Source organism: Littorina saxatilis, linkage group LG8 (genome assembly GCF_037325665.1).
Source record: "Littorina saxatilis isolate snail1 linkage group LG8, US_GU_Lsax_2.0, whole genome shotgun sequence".
Taxonomy (NCBI): Eukaryota; Metazoa; Mollusca; class Gastropoda; order Littorinimorpha; family Littorinidae; genus Littorina; species Littorina saxatilis.
In genome coordinates this window covers 52739530-52762011 of record NC_090252.1, presented here as the reverse complement: position 1 = coordinate 52762011, position 22482 = coordinate 52739530, and the positions used below count along the sequence as shown (strand labels likewise).

At 45.4% G+C, this 22482-nt stretch overlaps 2 protein-coding genes across 2 annotated transcripts in view; one reads left to right on the top strand and one right to left on the bottom strand.

The window, feature by feature from the left end:
• Nucleotides 1-2985: 2985 nt before the first annotated feature.
• On the bottom strand, nucleotides 2986-6863 carry LOC138974730 (uncharacterized). The gene is made up of 2 exons (XM_070347455.1): nucleotides 3601-6863; nucleotides 2986-3007 (listed from the first exon to the last, which is right to left on the bottom strand). The coding sequence occupies exons 1-2, from the start codon at nucleotides 6861-6863 to the stop codon at nucleotides 2986-2988; spliced, it is 3285 nt and encodes a 1094-aa protein (XP_070203556.1).
• Nucleotides 6864-14691: 7828 nt separating this feature from the next.
• The window catches only part of LOC138973817 (uncharacterized), a 105984-nt gene continuing 98193 nt past the window's right edge, over nucleotides 14692-22482 (top strand). Inside the window, exon 1 of the mRNA XM_070346528.1 lies at nucleotides 14692-14915. Within this exon, the coding sequence (XP_070202629.1) occupies nucleotides 14846-14915 (70 nt within the window). The 5' untranslated portion in view covers nucleotides 14692-14845. The remainder of the gene's footprint in view (nucleotides 14916-22482) is intronic.

Below are 22482 nucleotides of genomic sequence, written 5' to 3'. Positions count from 1 at the left end.
GATTCATGTTGCAAAAGGAGCATTTCATAGGTCTGTTTACAAATTCTGGTTTGCGGAAGTCTTGTTAACTTAAGCCAATATTTCACACATTTGACAACACTTCTTATGAAAAGTGGGTATCTGCCTATTTCCCCGTACGCCATTGTATTTGAGGAATGCAGCGGAACATTTAAAAACCTTTTGATAGCAAAAGTGTGAGCTTGCTCGATTGGCTTGACGCCCTCTAGCCCCCAAACTTCGGCTGCGTATGTTAAAATGGGTTCTACGTGCACATCAAACATCTTCCAAAACACCAATGGATCAGCAACATTCAGTTTTTTCATTGTTCTCTGTATCTCAATGACTGCTTTCTTTCCCTTTCTGGACATCTCACTCAAAGCAACATTTACACTCAGTTTTGTAGTAAACAACATGCCGAGGTATTTGTACGAGTTGGTTACTCGGACTGCCTCGCCACCATAGGACCATTGAGAGAGAGAGAGGGAGAGAGAGAGTGAGAGAAAGAGAGAGATAATGTGAAAGAGAGAGATAGACGGACAGAGACAGAAACAGAGAGAGGGACAGAGCGAGAGAGAGACACAGAGAGAGAGAGAAAGAGTGTGTGTGTGTGTGTGAGTGCACATGCATTTTTAGGAAGACAGACCCTACGTCACAGACTCGCTTGCAGGAGGTACAAAGGGATAACTCACGAAAAACGAAAGAACAAGAAAATTTATGGTTGTTTATTTGATTAATTACCCAGCCACCGTTTCTATGTTAAATTCATTTCTATAGTCGTGGTAAAAAACTGCAAATACACACAAAAAATACACATATAAGTCACAAAATATAATGTCAATCCTTACAATAAATTAAACCCTGCAATAGAATACATAAACCACAATTCAACTAACGTTCACCTGAAACAATGAAATAATCTACGACTTGAACATTTAATAACATACAAAAATGGCCGACAACCCTTAATCCTAAACGCCAGTCTCCAAAATCGTCAAATAAAGAAACATACAACTGCGACAATCACAATCCCGTTTAGAAAACGTACACATGACTACAATTATCGAAAAGACATAAACGATACCTTCCTAAAACTGTTGAGCTTCAAAAGAGAAAAATAACAACACCTGCCAAAACTACTACTCACTAAACTATCGAAAACTGAGACAAACAAAACAGACAAACAAACAGAACACAACAAGTCTTAACTAACAAAAACAATATTTTACCTTTGCGCCATCAGGCAGGGACTGTTCCTCATGAACACACAAATCCAAGGAAAACACGAGTAAAAAAGCACAGCGGGTTCACTACTAAACAAAAAGCGACCTTCTTCCTTCAGACTCAGAGACGTACTAACGAAAAATAGACAGTTGATCCTCGACATCGACTAGATATGCTAATGAGGCTAAACACCGAAAACTATTCAAACTAACACTTGGACACACCCAAAACAACGCTGCTATAACAAGTTCAAAAACGTTATGGCAAAAAGATATAGACAACATACCGAAATAAATACACCCCAAACTACGCCTGATACCTAATAACATGGACTGCACGGATCATGACAAGCCAAAACAGGGTCGCCTGTTCATGACTGCGGAAAATAGCAAGTCATAGCCGCTCAAACACGTGCTAACTAAAACTATGCCATGTTGGTCAAAAATACAAGGTGAGCGTTAATCAAGCCTTGTGCCCTTCGTGCATCCAGAAAACATAAAATACGATGCTTCGTCGAGCACACGTACGTCACGCAAATAGCACGTGGACGAAACCAAAACAACAGTCACACATAAAAACTGCCGTGAGCAACGGCAGGCACACTCCCACCACAAAGCGCGCTAATGCGCTTTCAACACAACAACCATAGACCTAATATAGGTCTCTGCAACAACCAAAACATCAAAAACCGTTTTAGGGCGAAAACTTAATTTGCAAAAGAATTCTACTCGTACCCACTTACAGTTGCTCAAAACGAGACTATAAAAACGCACAAGGCATAAACTTGAAACTTGTCCAAAACTTATTTACAGTTACTCAACAAACAAGACTACGAACACACTTGGAACATAGGTTTTGTTCCTCCCAAAATTACTTACAGTTGTTCAAAACATAGCTATGAACGCACTTAGAACATAGATATGAACTCTTCAAACTTATTTAACAAGCTTTTAGCAGTGATCCCGCTCCTTGGAGTCACCACGCTACACATTCTATCTAGCCTTTAAGCAGTGATCCCGCTCCTTGGGACCACCACACTACAACTTCTAAAACGTAACTATGAACGCACTTGGAACATAGATTCGAAACTTTCAAAACTTACTTAACTATTGCTCAAAACATGACTATGAACACACTTGGAACATAGAATTGAACCTTTCAAAAAACTTTACAGTTGTTCCAAAACACGACTATGAACACACTTGGAACATAGATATGAACCTTACAAACTTTACAGTTGTTCAAAACACGACTATGAACGCACTTGGAACATAGATATGAACTTTAAAAACTTTACAGTTGTTCAAACACGACTATGAACACACTTGGAACATAGATATGAACCTTACAAAACTTTACAGTTGTTCAAACACGACTATGAACACACTTGGAACATAGATTTGAATCCTTTACAAAACTTTACAGTTGTTCAAAACACGACTATGAACACACTTAGAACATAGATTTGAACCTTTCAAAAAACTTAGTTGTTCAAACACGACTATGAACACACTTGGAACATAGATTTGAATCCTTTACAAAACTTTACAGTTGTTCAAACACGACTATGAACACACTTGGAACATAGATTTGAACCTTTCAAAAAACTTAGTTGTTCAAACACGACTATGAACACACTTGGAGCATAGATTTGAACCCTTTAAAAGCTTACTTACGATTGCCCCAAAAACAGAATCAAACTGGGACTGTCAGAGGACTTAAAATTCGAAAAACACGACCAACGATATCACAACATCTATCGTATCAAACATCAACATTGATCATCCTGTCAACACACGTATTAAACATTATGAATAATTCAAAAACAAAAAAATAACATGCTCTCAAAAAGACGTGCTGAACGACATCTGATCAGGATACAAACAAAACCACCTTGTCAAAAAGGAGAGAACACAAGGCTCCAATTTTCTGCAAGTTAATCCTTCAAATAAGCACCATCATACACAAAAAACAAACTTCCGTACCATGGTTATGTTTTACAAAAACAAACCTATTCCAAACGGCAAAAGCAAGATTCTTCACCAGACATGCAACATAAGCACAAAATTTCATTCCTGTGTTGGTCATTCATATCATAATGTTCCTTAAAGTTCCGTAAGTATTGAAAACAAACAAAAAAACAAAAACCAAAACACTCCTTAACTTATCAATGTTGTTGATCATATTGTTCAACACGTGTTACGCATTCACTTGCGTACTATATGTTGTGTTCCTGTACGTCAATACCTTTACACCATCGTATTAACGAGTACTGTCAGTTTGTGTACGGGTCGTTCTAAACACACAGCTGATGAAGTAGGGCGTCCATGCTTGTCCAACGATGAAGCACCCATCTTAATACGCACGCTGCGCACTAACCCATCAGTTCCAGGGAACACTTCGAGAACCCGGGCCAACGTCCAGTCGTTACGACACACGTTGGGCTCGTGCAGCACGACGACATCTCCAACCGCGACGTTGGTCAGAGGCCGTTGCCACTTGCGTCGCTGCTGAAGAGTAGCTAGGTACGTCCTTCTCCAGCTCTGCCAGAACTCTTCCGCAAGACGCTGCGCGCACCTCCATCGTCTTCTCACGTAGAGGTCAGCATCTTCAAAGACTCCGGGCGGAGGAAGGATGCCCGAGTGTTTCATCGTAAGGACATGGTTAGGGGTCAAGGGTCTAGGACTGTCGGGGGCCTCAAGGGATTCCACGGACAAGGGGCGACTATTCACGATCGCCATTGCTTCGTACAGAAAAGTACGTAAGGAGGAGGAGGTGAGTCTTAGACCAGATCTCCTCAACAGTCCGTTCAAGACGCTGCGAACAGTTTTGATTTGCCTTTCCCACGCTCCGCCCATGTGGCTGGAGGAGGGAGGGTTAAACTTGAATTCGCAGTTCTCTGCCAAAAGCCTAGACGCAATGACTCCGTAGTCCATCTCCTTCCAGGCTGTCTTCAGCTCGTTGCAGGCACCCACGAAGTTGGTTCCACGGTCGCACCTGATGAGGCGTATGTTGCCTCTGATGGCTGAAACATTACGCAGTCCGTTGATAAATGAGTCGGTGGTCATGTCGTCCAATGCTTCAATGTGTACAGCTCTTGATGCCAAGCACGTGACTATCAATCCATAACGCTTGACCTCCTTTCGCCCATCTTTGACGTGAAAAGGACCAAAACAATCCACACCACAGTACGTGAATGGAGGTGACGCTTCCACCCTTTCTTCTGGTAGGTCCGACATCATCTGTTCATGAGGCTGACCACGTAAACGAAGGCACTCCACGCATCCTCGTATGACAGTAGAGACGACATGACGCATACCCAAGATCCAGTAGCCGGAAGCCCTGATTTCGTTGATCGTTGAGGTGCGACCTTGATGAGCGACCCTAAGGTGACAGCTGCGAGCAGTGAGCAAGGAGATATGACTGTCACGTGGTAACACTACTAGGTGTTTGCATTCAAAGCTCTCTTGAGACTTGCTGGACCTACCGCCTACTCGTAAGAGACTGTCTTCTCCCTTGAAACAGTTCAGCTGTGAGAGTGTGTTTCGCACACCTGTCGAAGGATTGGACAACGATTCCCGTTGAATACAGATGATCCACTTCCGTTCGGCCTCCCTCAGGGATTCCAAGTTCGACATGACGATGCCCTTTTTGAGAGCGCAGCGCCGAACTATCAAAGCCAGACCACGCAGAAGTGACGATCGTGTGGAGAAGCGTCTCGTCCTTTCTTCAAACGAGGTGGTCAGCTCTTCAGTGGTTTTGGACGCCTTGCAGATCTTGACCTCCACGTCGTTGGGAGGTATCTCGAAGTATCGTTCGTCAGTGAAAACATGTCGTCGCCACAAGAACTCCGGACCGAGGATCCATCTGGAGGTGGTGAGGTTGCCGATTCCTGACCCTCGAGAAGCCAAGTCAGCAGGATTCTCACTTGAGACCACGTGGTTCCAGCAGCTAGCCCCTGCGAACTGCAAGATTTGTTGAACTCGATTGGCCACGAAGACGTGAAATCTCTTGGACTCGTTACGCAGATAGGCCAGGACAATCTCAGAATCTGACCAGAAGAAGTGTTCAACGTTCTCAAAGTCCAACTCATTCTGCAATACCCGAGCCACCTTGACGGACAACACAGCTGCCTGAAGCTCCAGCCGAGGAATTGTGACAGGACGTAACGGCGTGACTCGAGCCTTGGCCATGACCAAAGTGCAGTGAACTTGATCCTGATTGTCTATGAATCTCAAGTAAGAACATTGTCCGTATCCAGTCGTTGACGCGTCAGAGAAATGATGCAACTCGACTGTGACCAAGGATCCAAAACTCGGAGGAAGATAGTTCCTGGGGACGTGAAACTGGCTCACATTAGCCAATCCTTGCAACCAAGCGTTCCACTGTTCCACAAGCCTCTCTGGCAGTGCTTCATCCCAACCCAGGCGATCACGACACATCTCCTGCAGGATTAGCTTGCCAAGCAGAACGAAAGGAGCCAATAGTCCAAGAGGATCGTACAAAGATGCTACCGTGGAAAGCACGCCTCGCCTTGATGAAGGGTTGTCCTTGACATCATTGCTAAACCCAAGGGTATCATCGTCTGTATTCCACTGCAATCCAAGAGTTCTCTCAACGGCAGGAAGATCACCGGGTTTAGCCAGATCAGCAGAAACAGCGGAGCTGACTTCGGAGTCGGGAAAGCATGACAGCAGCTCCTTGGAGTTCGAAACAATCTTGTGTAACCTCAAGTTGCCCATAGAGCAGATCTCTCTTGCCTTGGCCAAAACTTCAGTTGCTCTTTCCACCGTACTCTCAGCTTTCAGACCATCGTCCACGTAGAAGTCCCGCTGTAGGAAAGCAGAAGCCTCAGGAGAGATGGCTGCATTATCCTTGGCTACCTGCTTCAACCCGAAGTTAGCACAACCCGGCGACGAGGTGGCTCCGAAGATGTGCACTTTCATCCTAAAGTCCACCAACGACCTGCTCAGGTCGCCGTCCTCCCACCACAAGAAGCGAAGGTAGTCTCGTTGCGGTTTAGACACATGGAACTGGTGGTACATCTTCTCAATGTCACAAGCAAAAGCAACTGGACCTTTGCGGAAACGACAGAGAACTCCCACGAGTGAGCTAATGAGATCCGGTCCTTGTAGCAGCAGATCGTTCAAGCAAACGCCTAAGTGCTGTGCGCTACAGTCAAACACAACTCTGATCTTTCCTGGCTTCTTCGGATTGTACACCCCATGGTGTGGGATATACCAACGTGTGCTGGACTCAATCTCATCTGCAGGTACCTTCTCGGCATCGCCTCGATCCAAAATGACCTTCATGAACTTCTGGTAGTCACGCAGATACTCAGGTCTGCGCTCGAACTGACGCTTGAGTCCCAGTACTCGTTTGAGAGCAGCGCCTCTGTTGTTTGTCAGTGTAGGATTGTCTGATCGGAACGGCAGTGGCATCTCATAGTGACCCTCTGAGTTGATTGTCACGTTGTCTTGTACGATTTTCAGAAATCGCACGTCGTCTTGCGAGGTTTGACCTACTTCAAGGTCAACAAAATCCCTTTCAATGGCGAACAGCAAGTCCGATGCCGATGCTTCCTTGACGCTTGACTTGTATACAAAGGCGACTCTGTCTTCCTCTACTGCAGATTGCTGCATTCTGACCTGATGGGAAGATCCGATAGAGTCGAACGAGGTAGGTTGTGTAGACCGTCCGACGACTGACCAACCCAGGCGCGTTTCAATACCGTAAGGGACCCCTGGGACGATGCTGACTGGCATGAGTGCCTCGGCACAATCGTAGCCTATCAAGAGTCCTGCTTCACAGTTGGGCTGCAATGGAATCAGGTTGGTCGCCAGTCGTCGCAAGTGAGGATGTCTAGCAACTGTCTCTGGGGTGGGTGGGTACGTGATCCTTGTGGATGTCTAAGAAATCCCTGGAGAACGCTGGAGGTAGATTGATCCAGTCATTTTCAGAAAAGTAGGATCGTACTCTCAGACCCGTGTACTTGGTGCAAGGAATCAGTGTGTCGGTTTCCGTGAGAGTGGACACCTTCAGTGTAGTTTGTCTCGCCGTTGCTCCGAGACCCTCAACTACGGAAGACACTGCGAAGGTAGCGTCAGACATAGTGTCCAATAGGGCGTAGGTGAGGACCTCCCTGTCCGGATTGTCGATGGAAGAGACGTAGACTGGCACAATCATCGCAGTCAGTGCTCCGCAGTTATCAGACTGAGCTGCGTTAGCGGATGCTGATTCCATGGGCTTGCTTGACAAGTGAGTTGCGTAGTTTGTGCTGGTTGTGGGAGCCGAGTTATCAACTGTCTTCTTGAATGGTACAAAGTCTTGGTCATGCATGCAGGTCGGATGGCGCTTGGAACATGTTTCACACGTAGCCCTCTGTTTGCACTGACGAGACTGATGGTCGACGCTCAAAAGACAGCCAAAACAGAGACTACTTTTGAAGACAAACTCCTGACGTTCCTTGGCTGTCTTCTTCATGAAACTACGACATGCCAAAATGTCATGACCAGAGTACCCACAGAACTCGCATTTCGTTTCCGCTGACTCCCCAGACGTGGCCATAGCGACTTTACTCTTGACGGGTACCTTGGTGCTGACAGTAGACGTAGCGGGCGTGATCCCAAAAACAGGATCTGTGACAATCTCTGCTTCGTAGGTGACGAAGGTCACGAGTTCGTCAAACGTAGGGTAACGCTGCTTGTTGAGCTTGGTGCTGACAACGTTTCTGGCCCAACTACGTACCATCCAGTCTGGTAGTTTCTCGACGATGTCCTTGAGGTAGTGTGCGTCGTTGAGAATCTCCAGACCACCAACCTCTTTGGCAGCGACTCCACACTGCTGTAGAAAGTCAGCGAGACATCGCAAAGCAACTGGGTCCTTGGTCTTCACGACGGGCCAGTTGTCCAACTTGGTTCTGAAAGCTGTGCTGATGACGTAAGAGTTCCCGAATCGTTGTTGGAGAACAGATAGTGCTTGCTCGTATGCTCCTGTCTGAGTCATGAGAAAGAAACCGTTGATTGCTTCCTTCGCAATGCCGCCCACGTAGCGCTGCAAGTAGAGCAACTTCTCATTCGACCCTATGTTCTGTCGTTCGATGAGAAAGGAGAACGAGGCTTTCCAGGTCGGATACAACAGTGGGTCTCCAGAAAAGACACAAGGCTCCTGGAGTGGCAGTCGGTTCAGCGTCAACGCCTCAGCGAGTGTTTTTGTTACCGACTCCAAGTAGGAGTCGAACTGAGACGTAGGCGAGTTGAACGATCCGTAATTGGGCATAGATGCTTGATCCTCGAACCTGACTTGGGGGTTTCTGGCTGTTCTCTCAGCGCCCTCTTGTCCAGTTGAAGCAGCGCTCGGAAACCCGATGGGCAGATGTGCGTGATCCATACGCTGTTGATGCTCTGGGACGCTGGGCAAGAAGGAGTTGAACTGATGACGTAGACGAGGATCGAGAACCTCAGTACGAGGTGTAGAGGCTGAGGGTGCGAACTCGATGTGACGGGGTGGAGTGCTAAGGCCGTAGATGTCGAACCTTCCAGTCTCGCGTGGGGCACCTGCATCCCAAGCATGATGAGGATCGGAGACGGGAGGTGAGGGGGGGTAAGCAGACGTCACATTATGGGGAGGGTAAGCAGACGCCACACTATGGGCAGGGTGGCTGATCGTCGACGCACGAGCTGCGTGGGAGCTCGTGAGGGAGGCGCCAAAGAGAGGGACACCCATCGTAGAGATAGGATGGGCGGTATCTCTTGTAGTAGCTTGAGCAGTCGTGAAGAGTGGAAGCTGCGGTAGCCCTTGAAGCGTATATGCGTCGATGTTGGTGCGGCTGCCGTACATCGATGAAGGAAGCGTAGTTGTGACGGAAGTCACGGCGGACGTCGTGACAGGTGTCCTTGTCACGATGCTTGAAGAGGATGGGACAGCATGCTGATCCAGCTTGATGTAGCCTCTCTGCGTGACGTGGTAGTCCCCAGTAGTGGCTGCGACCTGGGACTGCATCCTCGTAGGCTGGCTGATGGGAATGGTGGCTGGGACCCTATCATACCCTAAACCTATTTCCTGTTTAACCAACCCTGTTTGATATCCTATCAAGTCAACAGGGGTTAATTTAGGGAGAGGGTAAGGATTGTCTGCTTCTTCCAGAATCTCTAATTCCGCCAACCTTTCTTCAAGTTCAGTTTGCAATTTGATTGCCTCTATTCTTTGCAAATAGTCTCTCTCTGTTTTGGCGTCTTTCGCCTTCATCTGAGCCTCTTTTACCTCTTCAATTGCTTTAGCTTCTGCCTCTTTCATTTTAGCTGCCTCTTTCATTTTAGCTTCTGCCTCTTTATTTGCTTTAGCTTCTGCCTCTTTGATTTTAGCCTCCGCCTCTTTCATTGCTTTAGCTTCTGCCTCTTTTACTTTAGCTTCTGCCTCTTTCATTTCTTGATTTGCTTTAGCTTCTGCCTCTTTTACTTTAGCTTCTGCCTCTTTCATTTCTTGATTTGCTTTAGCTTCTGCCTCTTTTACTTTAGCTTCTGCCTCTTTCATTTCTTGATTTGCTTTAGCTTCTGCCTCTTTCATTTTAGCCTCCGCCTCTTTCATTGCTTTAGCTTCTGCCTCTTCTTCTTTCCGTTGCTCTTTTTCATTTTGGAGCTGGTTTATTTGGGACTGTCCCTTTGCCTTAATTTGAAGAGCAGCTATTGCAACCTTAGCATATACTTTGTCCGATTTTCCAGAGGCCCTAGACAAACCAGATGAGCGACTACTTGCTCTTGATTTAGTACGTTTTGACACCTGTTCGTGTCGCACTGTCGATCCTGCTGGGGTAATGACTGTTACAATTTTTGAAATCAGTTCGTGTGAAGCATTACGCAGGTCGGTAAAGCACTCTATGAACGTGTCATCTTGGGTAAGTGTCTTTAACTTATTTGCACAAACCGACAGCTCTTCCAGTCGAGCTGAAATTCTTTCCTTCAGAGATTGTAGCACCTCTATATCTTTTTTCTCTTTACACAGTTCAGTAGAGACAGTTGACAATAATTTGTCAAGATGCGTTCTCAAGCTGGTAAAATTTGCTTGGTTAATGCTAATAGCATGACTCAGTCCCTTTTCAGTCAAAGTTCTTTCTCGTTTGGACCGAGTTTCAGCGTTATCTTTATCCGCGATTTCTTCAACAGAAGATAGTTCTTCCCGGTCTACAACGCTATGCTGAGCACCTAGTACACCGGGTGATGGTGCCTCATCAAAACTTAAAAGATCAAAATCTTCACTATGCTCCTTTTCAGCCATACTTTAAACAACATGAGACACGTTATGGTAAAACGACAATAATGTTCTTCAATAAAACACAAGTTTAAAGGACTTTGCATACGAGAGCCATAAGTCAGCCTCACTTAGGCTAGAACATTACAAACTTAAGCAGACCGGGTTAGGGGTCTGGTTACTTTACATGAGTACGCTCTGGTCTGATCAACTTAATGTTGAGTAGAAACCCGCTGTGATTAAGAGATTATAAAGCTTATACGTAATACCTATTCCTTGTCTAAAAAGGGAGTATATGGAGACTAAGTTTGTATAACTGTCTAGGGAAGGGAGTATATAAAACTAAGTCTTTTCTGTCTAGGAAAGGGAGTCTATAAAGACTAAGTTTGTTACTATTTAGGGAAGGGAGTCTATGGAGACTAAGTTTTTTACTGTGAGTGCACATGCATTTTTAGGAAGACAGACCCTACGTCACAGACTCGCTTGCAGGAGGTACAAAGGGATAACTCACGAAAAACGAAAGAACAAGAAAGTTTATGGTTGTTTATTTTGATTAATTACCCAGCCACCGTTTCTATGTTAAATTCATTTCTATAGTCGTGATTCGTGGTAAAAAACTGCAAATACACACAAAAAATACACATATAAGTCACAAAATATAATGTCAATCCTTACAATAAATTAAACCCTGCAATAGAATACATAAACCACAATTCAACTAACGTTCACCTGAAACAATGAAATAATCTACGACTTGAACATTTAATAACATACAAAAATGGCCGACAACCCTTAATCCTAAACGCCAGTCTCCAAAATCGTCAAATAAAGAAACATACAACTGCGACAATCACAATCCCGTTTAGAAAACGTACACATGACTACAATTATCGAAAAGACATAAACGATACCTTCCTAAAACTGTTGAGCTTCAAAAGAGAAAAATAACAACACCTGCCAAAACTACTACTCACTAAACTATCGAAAACTGAGACAAACAAAACAGACAAACAAACAGAACACAACAAGTCTTAACTAACAAAAACAATATTTTACCTTTGCGCCATCAGGCAGGGACTGTTCCTCATGAACACACAAATCCAAGGAAAACACGAGTAAAAAAGCACAGCGGGTTCACTACTAAACAAAAAGCGACCTTCTTCCTTCAGACTCAGAGACGTACTAACGAAAAATAGACAGTTGATCCTCGACATCGACTTGATATGCTAATGAGGCTAAACACCGAAAACTACTCAAAACTAACACTTGAACACACCCAAAACAACGCTGCTATAACAAGTTTGAAAACGTTATGGCAAAAAGATATAGACAACATACCGAAATAAATACACCCCAAACTACGCCTGATACCTAATAACATGGACTGCACGGATCATGACAAGCCAAAACAGGGTCGCCTGTTCATGACTGCGAAAAAGAGCAAGTCATAGCCGCTCAAACACGTGCTAACTAAAACTATGCCATGTTGGTCAAAAATACAAGGTGAGCGTTAATCAAGCCTTGTGCCCTTCGTGCATCCAGAAAACATAAAATACGATGCTTCGTCGAGCACACGTCCGTCACGCAAATAGCACGTGGACAAAACCAAAATAACAGTCACACATAAAAAACTGCCGTGAGCAACGGCAGGCACAGTGTGTGTGTGTGTGTGTGAATGTGTTTGTGTGTATGTTTGTGTGTGTCTGAGTTTGTGTGTATGTTTGTGTGTGTATGAGTGTGTATATGTGTTTGTTTGTAAAGGTGTGTGTGTTCGACTGTCTATGTGCGTATTTGTTTGTTTGTTTGCTTAACGCCCAGCCGACCACGAAGGGCCATATCAGGGCGGTGCTGCTTTGACATATAATGTGCGCCACACACAAGACAGAAGTCGCAGCACAGGCTTCATGTCTCACCCAGTCACAGTATTCTGACACCGGACCAACCAGTCCCAGCACTAACCCCATAATGCCAGACGCCAGGCGGAGCAGCCACTAGATTGCCAATTTTAAAGTCTTAGGTATGACCCGGCCGGGGTTCGAACCCACGACCTCCCGATCACGGGGCGGACGCCTTACCACTAGGCCAACCGTGCCGGTCTATGTGCGTATGAGTGTGTATTGTGTGTATGAGATTTGTGTGAGTCAATGTGTGTGTGTGTGTGTGTCTGTGTGCGTGTGTACGTGTGTGTGTGTGTGTGTGCGTGCGTATGTACAGTGTGTGTGTGTGTGGGGGGTGTGTCTGTTTGTATAAGAGTGAAAGAGAGAGAGTGGGTGGGTGTGTGTATGTGCGTGTGCGTAAGTGTATGTGTGTGTGCATGTGTGTTTGTTTGCAAAGGTGTTTATGTCCGTCTGTCTATATGTGCATATGGGGGTGTGTTTTGTGTGTATGAAGTGTGTGTGAGAGAGTGAGTGAGTGCGTGTGAGTGAGTGTGTTTGTGTGTACGTGTGTAACTTGGGGTGTGTGTGTGCGTGTGCGTGTGTGTGTGCGTGTGCGTGTGTGTGTGTGTGTGTGTGTTCGTGTGTGTGTGTGTGTGTGTGTGTGTGTGTGTGTGTGTGTTTGAGAGAGAAAGAGAGAGAGAGTAAGAGAGAAGTTTGTCTTTCGCTGGGGTATGCAGTGCCTTGGCGTTGCACATCTACTTAATTTTAATTTTCAGAGCTTGTTTTTTAATCCGAATATACCATATCTATATGTTTTTGGAATCAGAACATGATACAAAATAAAATAAAAGTAATTTTGGATCGTTTAATAAATAAATAATTTTAATTACAATTTTCAAATTTTTAATGACCAAAGTCATTAATTAGTTTTTAAGCATGATGCTGAAATGCAATACCGAAGTCCGGCCTTCGTCGAAGATTGCTTGTCCAAAATTTCAATCAGTTTGATTGAAAAATGAAGGTGTGACAGTGCCGCCTCAACTTTTACAAAAAAGCCGGATATGACGTTATAAAAGACGTTTATCCAAAAAATGAAAAAGTCTGGGGATATCATACCCAGGAACTCTCATGTAAAATTTCATAAAGATCGGTCCAGTAGTTTACTCTGAATCGCTCTACACACACGCACGCACAGACACACACACACACACACACATACACCACGACCCTCGTCTCGATTCCCCCTTCTATGTTAAAACATTTAGTCAAAACTTGATTAAATGTAACAAGTCGCGTAAGGCGAAAATACAATATTTAGTCAAGTAGCTGTCGAACTCACAGAATGAAACTGAACGCAATGCCATTTTTCAGCAAGACCGTATACTCGTAGCATTGTCAGTCCACCGCTCATGGCAAAGGCAGTGAAATTGACAAGAAGAGCGGAGTAGTAGTTGCGCTCAGAAGGATAGCACGCTTTTCTGTACCTCTCTTTGTTTTAACTTTCTGAGCGTGTTTTTAATCCAAACATATCATATCTATATGTTTTTGGAATCAGGAACCGACAAGGAATAAGATAAAAGTGTTTTTAAATTGATTTGGACAATTTAATTTTGATAATAATTTGTATATATTTAATTTTCAGAGCTTGTTTTTAATCCGAATATAACATATTTATATGTTTTTGGAATCAGCAAATGATGGAAAATAAGATAAACGTAAATTTGGATCGTTTTATAAAGTTTTATTTTTTTTTACAATTTTCCGATTTTTAATGACCAAAGTCATTAATTAATTTTTAAGCCACCAAGCTGAAATGCAATACCGAAGTCCGGGCTTCGTCGAAGATTACTTGACCAAAATTTCAACCAATTTGGTTGAAAAATGAGGGCGTGACAGTGCCGCCTCAACTTTCACGAAAAGCCGGATATGACGTCATCAAAGACATTTATCCAAAAAATGAAAAAAAACGTTCGGGGATTTCATACCCAGGAACTCTCATGTCAAATTTCATAAAGATCGGTCCAGTAGTTTGGTCTGAATCGCTCTACACACACACACACACACACACACACACACACACACACACACACACACGCACATACACCACGACCCTCGTTTCGATTCCCCCTCGATGTTAAAATATTTAGTCAAAACTTGACTAAATATAAAAAGACGCGTTTGACCATATTATAAAGATCTATAAACATAAAGTGCAGTCAAATAGTGTACTAAAAAACATTTGCAAGAACCGCAACTTGAAGGCGCTGGGCTGGCCAACACTTTGTCTGCTGGTGACATAGACGATTCGTCATTCTGCAATGACGTCATGTCTCCCCTTTCTTTATTTTTGGAAACCGCTTGGACTCTGCGAGCAGAGAGACTATTCGTCTTTCGATAGGAATCATGCTCTGATTTAGGCGTGCACACTTCGAAAGCAAGGGTGCCTCTTGTTATAGGACAAGTTTTCTTCAGCTTCTGCAATTAACTCTACGCGATACAGCATGTGCCAGCAGCAAGCAAGGAATGGCGACATAGCTTGTCTGTTTATCCTGGTGATTCTTGTTGCTGTCGGTGAGTGTCAAGCTACCTTTTCAATTCAGTGAAAATTAGACAGGTCCACAACATGGTCTCCCCCCGTCTCTCTCTCTCTCCTTCTCTCACAATTTTGTGAATTTATTTGCATGCCTTTACACTTATATATATTTGAGTTGTTCTTTGCTACTACTAGTAGTACTAGTGACACGTTGGGGCACAGGCGAAAGGTATCGTTCACTGGACCACTACTTTCATAGAAAGACTACAAGGTATGACACTCAACTTCGAGTCGTCTGTGTTCTTGGAGTCGCTTCCTGCGGACAATTTTTTTGTTCAAGACGGTTTGCCTCTTCCTACAGTCTGTGTGAGGTCAAATATACTGTTCAAAAAAAGAAACGCATAGCTTGTAATATTTGGTTAATTTAGTTATATGGCTACAAGGATATCCACCAAACTGCAGAAAATGTTTATCTGGTCGTCGACCTTTCGTCCATTGCCACAAGTGAGCTCTGCACGTGACGCATGCGTGATCAGTGGCTACAATGTCAAAATTGCTCATTTGGCATGACCACTCGTCATGCTTCAGTGTAATCTCGTGAAACTCGGGGAATATTGAGCTCTCACCATGTCTTCCAAAACCCATAAAAGCGGATTGTTCGCCACAAAGAAATCAGACGACAATTCAGCGACGAAAGATGGCCCGATTGAGCAGAGAAGACCGCCAAATTGCATTGGGTCGTTTACAAGCAGGCCAAAGTCAAAGTGCAATCGCCAGGCACTTCCACGTGTCCCAGAGCACCACCAGTAGACTGTGGGTCAGGTTTCAAGCCACTGGCTCCGTTGCTGACTTGCCACGAGCGGGAAGACCAAGGGCGACAACTGCTGCTCACGACCGCTTCATACGGCTTCGCCACCTCCGGAATCGTTTCCTGTCGGCCTCATCTTCTGTCCAGGCTCTCCCCGGGCCACACCGATTATCGGACCAGACCGTGCGGAACCGCCTGCATGAAGCTGGTTTGAGAGCTCGCAGACCTCACAGAGGAGCTGTCCTCACCCGCCGCCATCGCCAGAACCGAGTGCAGTGGGGCAACCAGCACCTTCGCTGGACCGTCCGGAATCACTGGAGACACGTGTGGTTCAGCGACGAGTCCTACTTCCTGCTCCAGCGACATGATGGTCGGAGGAGGGTCTACCGGAGAGTAAACGGGGCGGGGATATAGCTCAGTTGGTAGCGCGCTGGATTTGTATTCAGTTGGCCGCTGTCAGCGTGAGTTCGATCCCAGGTTCGGCGGAAATTTATTTCAGAGTCAACTTTGTGTGCAGACTCTCTTCGGTGTCCGAACCCTCCCCCCGTGTACACTACATTGGGTGTGCACGTTAAAGATCCCACGATTGACAAAAGGGTCTTTCCTGGCAAAATTGCTTAGGCACAGTTAATAATTGTCTACCTATACCCGTGTGACTTGGAATAATAGGCCGTGAAAGGTAAATATGCGCCGAAATGGCTGCAATCTACTGGCCGTATAAAATTTCATCTCACACGGCATCACTGCAGAGCGCCTAGAACTGTACCCACGGAATATGCGCGATATAAGCGTCATTGATTGATTAAACGAACGTTACGCGCCCAACTGTGTGGATGAGGCACCCGTTCATGGTGGTGGAGGCGTCATGGTGTGGGGGGCGATCAATACCGCTGGAAGGAGCACCCTGGTGCACGTCCAAGGGCGCATAACTGCCCAGCGATACGTGGAGGAAATTCTGCGCCCACACGCCCTTCCTCTTCTGGCTGACCAGGATGCCATATTCCAGCAGGACAACGCTCGCCCGCACACAGCACGACTCACCACCCAGTTCCTCACCGACCACCATGTCCAGGTGCTTCCCTGGCCATCCATGTCGCCAGACATGAACCCTATAGAACACCTCAGGGATGAATTGGACAGACGTGTGCGCAGGCGAGAAGAAGCGCCGGCAAATCACCGCGATCTATTGCAGGCACTTCAGGAGGAGTGGGACACCATCCCACAGCAAGATATCCGGCATCTGATCCAGTCCATGCCCAGAAGGTGCCGGGCAGTTGTTGCTGCTCAAGGCAGTCACACCCCCTACTGACTTGACAGCCTCGGCACCCAATCGTATTGATTGACTGATTGATTTGAAGATGCAAATGAACTGTGTGTGCATTCAACTGTGTCCATACCAAATTTCAAACAAATAATCTAAATATTGGATTTTCTGTTAATTTTTTCGAAAAATAAAACAAATTTGGCAAGTAGCAACTATGCGTTTCTTTTTTTGAACAGTATATAAATACAGTTGAATGATTGTTTTAACTGTATGCACATTTAATTTTCAGCTGCCGTCCGCTGCAGGTTGTTTTTAACCATCATTTGGACGAATGTTCGTTTGCGAACCGCTATTCACGACTTTTTTGCTTGACCTTTCGGATTTCATGGGGGCTGCCATTTTGTTTTCATCTCCAAGGTGTGTTCCGGTTTGTGACGTAAGCTTATGTATCTGAAACCGGTTTAAAACACCACTAGGCGGAAACCCCAAAATGATGACGGCCGCCTTTTTCGAAATAACATTTTCAGAGATTGTACACAAAAACAACGCCCAAACGAAAAGATAGAATGTGGCTTCCGCTAGATTGCAAGTCACGCTTTTCACTTTTCCGATGAAGACAGCCGCTGAGAGTGAGGAAACGACGCTGTTCGACATCGAAGTCTCCAGTCGCAGACGACCTTCGCTTTCGCAATACAGTATATAGGCAGGTGCAATGTTACTCATTTCGATCAGCTCGTTTGCATTCAGATCAATTAGAATGATTGGAATCAAAGCAGGAATGACTTCGGCATGCACATGAATTTATTTGGCGAAATCAGTACTGCAGTAAGCTAAATTCTTTCGCAGTTTGTTTGCGTGACTAAATTTTGTCGTCAAGAATGTACCAGTACCACTTGCTTACTTTTGATTGTTCAGCTCGTTGGCACGAAATTCATCTTGCAAAATATCAATTTGTTGAATGATAACAGAATAAGTGAAGTTCAAACATTTATCTGATTGCAAAAACAATCGCAAGGATAGATCTATCTGCTTCATTGACAGACAGATTTTCAATGAATTTCAAAAGCATAATGACTTGGTTTGCAGACTCTCTGATTAGATATATCTCAGTGTGTTTGTGTTCTTGGATTAATTGGCCATGTGGGCTGTTTACGATCATAATATTGTGTTGGTTTGTGCTGGTGCAATCTGCAGATCAAAGGGGATTGACCACATGGTGATGCAGTGATCAATGCAACTTGTGTTCACCACTCAACATTGCCTTCTACCAATCTCAATGGCAAAACAAAAGGTACAGTAACATGCTTGTGATTTCACATTAACCCATATCCCCCCAGAAAAATTGTTTGTGGGTAGTTATGATTTTTTTAGTGCTTTTTTGTACTCAAAAGGAGTACCAGTAAGACACATCCGTAGTCGTTTGCCCCCAGAATGTTTTGTTCCTAGTTTTTGTCTGTCTGTGCGTGCGTGCGTGCGTGTGTGTGTGATAGAAACTTTAACATTTCCGAGTCTATGGATAAAGCTCGCATAAGAAGATTACGTCTCGGTCAAAAGTGTTTGACGTGTGTGATAGAAACTATTTGAAGACGTCACATTATGACGTAAGAGGGTTAGACGTCACGCAAAGGAATTACTGAAAGTCTCGGTCATTGTTATTGTGAGCGGGCCGAGACTAATTGGCAGATCCAGGGTCTCGCTTTCTTGCACAGTTTCACCAGATGCTTACTGTGTGTGTGTGTGTGTGTGTGTGTGTGTGTGTGTGTGTGTGTGTGTGTGTGTGTGTGTGTGTGTGTGTGTGTGTGTGTGTGTGTGTGTGTGACGGAGTGATTGAGTTTGTGTTACTGTTTGTCGATTTCTTACGTGAGCCTTGATGGCTTCGCCTCTTGTTTGTAGAAGTTTTTGGGTGCACCCCTCTGGGGTGCATAGGGGGGAAATGACCACACTGTTTTAAGTGCACCCCCACATTGGAACCTTGTGACGTTATGAAATTAAATAGAAAACTCACATTTTATGGACATATTTCAGACAAATGAATTTGTAAAAACAGCTTTATTGTTTGCCTTGAAACGAACATAGCAACGTTGGAACATTTCTTTGATTTCACAATATCCAGCTGATTGCTCGTTTGCGTCCTTTCAAAATAAGTGTACATTATCGTTGTGTTGGTAAAAATTAAACCAAAATATCTGGGAGGAATAACCCTATCCTCTCCTCCACTTCTTTTTTAGAAGTAGTTCAAATCAAGAAAAAAACCAACGTCAAAGAACTCCATGATGAAGAGCAACGATGCAGCAAATTCAAGGGACTCCGTGGAACTCGTTGAAGCAATGGAGATGAAGGCCAACTCGACACTTTGTACACATCGTCCTTGTGTTTTTGTGACATTTTGCGCATCTTTTCCGTGTTGAATCGCAAGAGAAGTGACCTGTTCTGTCTCTCCTGACGGCCTCAGGGACTCTGGGTGTGAAGGTCAGGTCTCGACCTACTCTCAATGGAGTCGCCGCTGCACCATGACGCATGAGATAGGTCTGAGCCACCCTCCGCCTGAAAGTCAGCAGATCAACTGTCGCTTGACCGGTTCTGCGGTACAGGAGCCATGCATTCTGAAGCACAAGATCAAGGGTGTATGAAAAGAACGGCCACCACCATTTCTTGGTTCTCATTGAAGTCCTGTAAGCAGCAATGTTTTGGTCAGCTCGATCGACGCCTCCCATTGTTGCATTGTAGACGTTGTTGATCTGTGGCTGTTGAATGTTGATGAACTGTCTCTGCTGCTTAGACCATCTCCGAGCATTTCCCACAGGTGTAGCAGGATCGCAGTGTGTTGCCATCGTGACAACATTGTTGTCATTCCACTCGACCACAAGGACATTGTCTCTTCGGTCAAAGCGATAGTCCATGGATCCCTTTGGGTCTTTTGCAAGAAGTGCAGGATCTCTCAGAGGACAATGTTCAACTCTGTCCTTCCTGATAGTTCCTGTAGCGTCAATGCCATCTGCCGCAAGATCTGCGAGGAGGGGAAGTGATATGAAATAATTGTCAAATGTTAGATGGAAAGGATGCTGCGGTAATTCGGAAATCAAGTCTTTGACAACAGTGCCGCCAAGACCCAATGGCCCATAAGGCCGCTGCTGCCCATCACGAGCTCCTGCGTACGGCTCATACTGGACGACATATCCCAGTGGATCTGCCAGGCACCAGACCTTGAAGACAAAACGAATTGGTTTCGATTTGATGAATTGTTTTGATGTGTGATGGCCAAAGTAGGGGATCATTGACTCGTCTATAGACAGGTTTCCTTGAATCGGGAAGAACAAAAGGCACCGCTCATTGATTTGACTAAGGAGATTTCTCACTTTTGTCAGTTTGTCATTGGGATCCAGGTTGTTGTTATCACTCAGATGAAGATAACGCATGTGATCATCAAATCGGTTTCGGGACATTGCCTCAGAGACTGCCACGTTGTGACAGTCAACTCTTCTTTCACAGGACATAGGTCGCCTTGGCAAGGCATTGTATCCTGACAAGAGGAGAATGTCAATGAAAGATCGCATATCCTGTCTGTTGGTAGTGAATGCATGGTTGCCATTATCTTGATTGGCATACAAGTGTGTCTGTTGTACCAAATTGTCGACGACATCATCATCAAAGAAAAATTCAAATATGTCCACTGGGTTCAGGTTTTGATTGTACCAGGCTGGATCTGGAATATTAATGGAAAGGAGCTTGTGTTTGATGCCCGTTTCTTGGCATGTATGCACGTTGCCAGTTACGTTGTGCTTGCTGGTTGCCACCCTGTGGAGCTCTTCGGGCATGCCTACGTGGTGCTGGGGCTGGTGGGGCTCGAGCGCGTGATGCAGGGGCTGGTGGGGCTCGAGCGCGTGGTGCTGGGGCTGGTGGGGCTCGAGCGCGTGGTGCTTGGGCTGGTGGGGCTCGAGCGCGTGGTGCAGGGGCTGGTGGGGCTCGAGCGCTTGGTGCGGGTGCTGGTGCTCGAGTGCATGGTGTAGGGGCTGGTGGAGCTTGAGTATGTGCTGCAGGACCATGTGGGGCTACAGCACATGGTGCGACAGGTCGTGTGGCTTCAGCGTGTGGTGTATCTTGAGTAGATGGAGCAGGACCAGGTGGATTCTCACACCGATCACGTTTGGGAGGAGGTTGTTGGCCCATAGGTGGTGGGGCTCGAGCGCGCGGTGCTTGGGCTGGTGGGGCTCGAGCGCGTGGTGCAGGGGCTGGTGGGGCTCGAGCGCGTGGTGCAGGTGCTGGTACTCGAGCGCATGGTGCAGGGGCTGGTGAAGCTTGAGTGTGTGCTGCAGGACCATGTGGGGCTACAGCACATGGTGCGACAGGTCGTGTGGCGTCAGCGTGTGGTGCATCTTGAGTAGATGGAGCAGGACCAGGTAGATTCTCACACCGAGCACGTTTGGGAGGAGGTTGTTGGCCCATAGGTGGTGGGGCTCGAGCGGGATGAAGATGTGCATGTGCTTTAGGATCAAATGGGGCATGCGTTGGTGGAGCAGGAATTAGTGGGGCTGATGTGATGATGGAATGTGTACGTGATGAGTGGGGTTGCTCATCTGAGTCTTCATTCGTTGATAAAATTGTTTTTGTTTCGCCTTGTAAGTCTGTCACGACTAATTCTGCCTCTGCTGTGAGCTGTCGGTGATTTAGATTTTGAATGCAGCCATTCTCGTCTTCATCACCACTATCCTCATCCGATAAATCGCCATTGCCAGGAGGAGTTATGTAAACGGATGCTTGTAGAAAATCATCGTCTTCCAGCATTGACACTACCTCGTTCACTGTGTATCGCCTCCTCCTACATACACACACATACACTTAATATGTTTATCGCTCAGGATGAAAATAGCATCAAATCAAAAGCACAAGACTAGGTGCGCACGGAAAAGATCCTGTAATCCATGTCAGAGTTCGATGGGTTATACAAACACAAACATACCCAGCAAGCCTCCCCTGAAATCGGCGTATGCTGCCTGAATGGCGGGGTAAAAACGGTCATACAGGAAGTAATTTATTTATTGGTTGCAGACACCAGTTTCCTCCTCCCCATATCTGTGTGCGAGATTTTTTGAGTCAGATGCATGCAGGATGGCTTACTGTGTTGACTGTTGTCTAAAAGAAAGTTTAATGAATTTCGTGTAGTTCATATTTGGTGTACATTATTGCCAGGCATGACTGGGCCCAAAAGTTGCAAGTGTGCAGTTGAAATGGTCTGACTTATGTGCACTTTCAAAAAAAAAGAATCCGAATTCGGGGATGGACTCAACAGTTCAAGGTTTTAAATGGAGTGGTAGACTAACTAACGATTTAAGCCAACAAGAATGAAGATTGCTATCCTTGGGAATCGGGGTTATTTGAAGAACGTTGTGTACCATACACAACCTTAGACAATTAGTGACTTGTATAAAGCAATAACAGACAGGAGCAGGGCATCCCCATGACGACTTACGTTCATTTCATGCATGAGTTTTGCGCAAGTGTGACTCTACAATGAAGAGGTCATTTCTCCCGTCAT

What these genes read in the sequence shown, in the direction of transcription:
- LOC138974730 (XM_070347455.1), bottom strand. Translation starts at nt 6,863, where the DNA reads ATGCAGCAATCTGCAGTAGAGGAAGACAGAGTCGCCTTTGTATACAAG. An exon ending in GTGTTCCCTGGAACTGATGG is followed by an intron (nt 3,008 to 3,600) that starts GTTAGTGCGCAG and finishes GTGTGTTGACAG; the next exon opens with GATGATCAATGTTGATGTTT.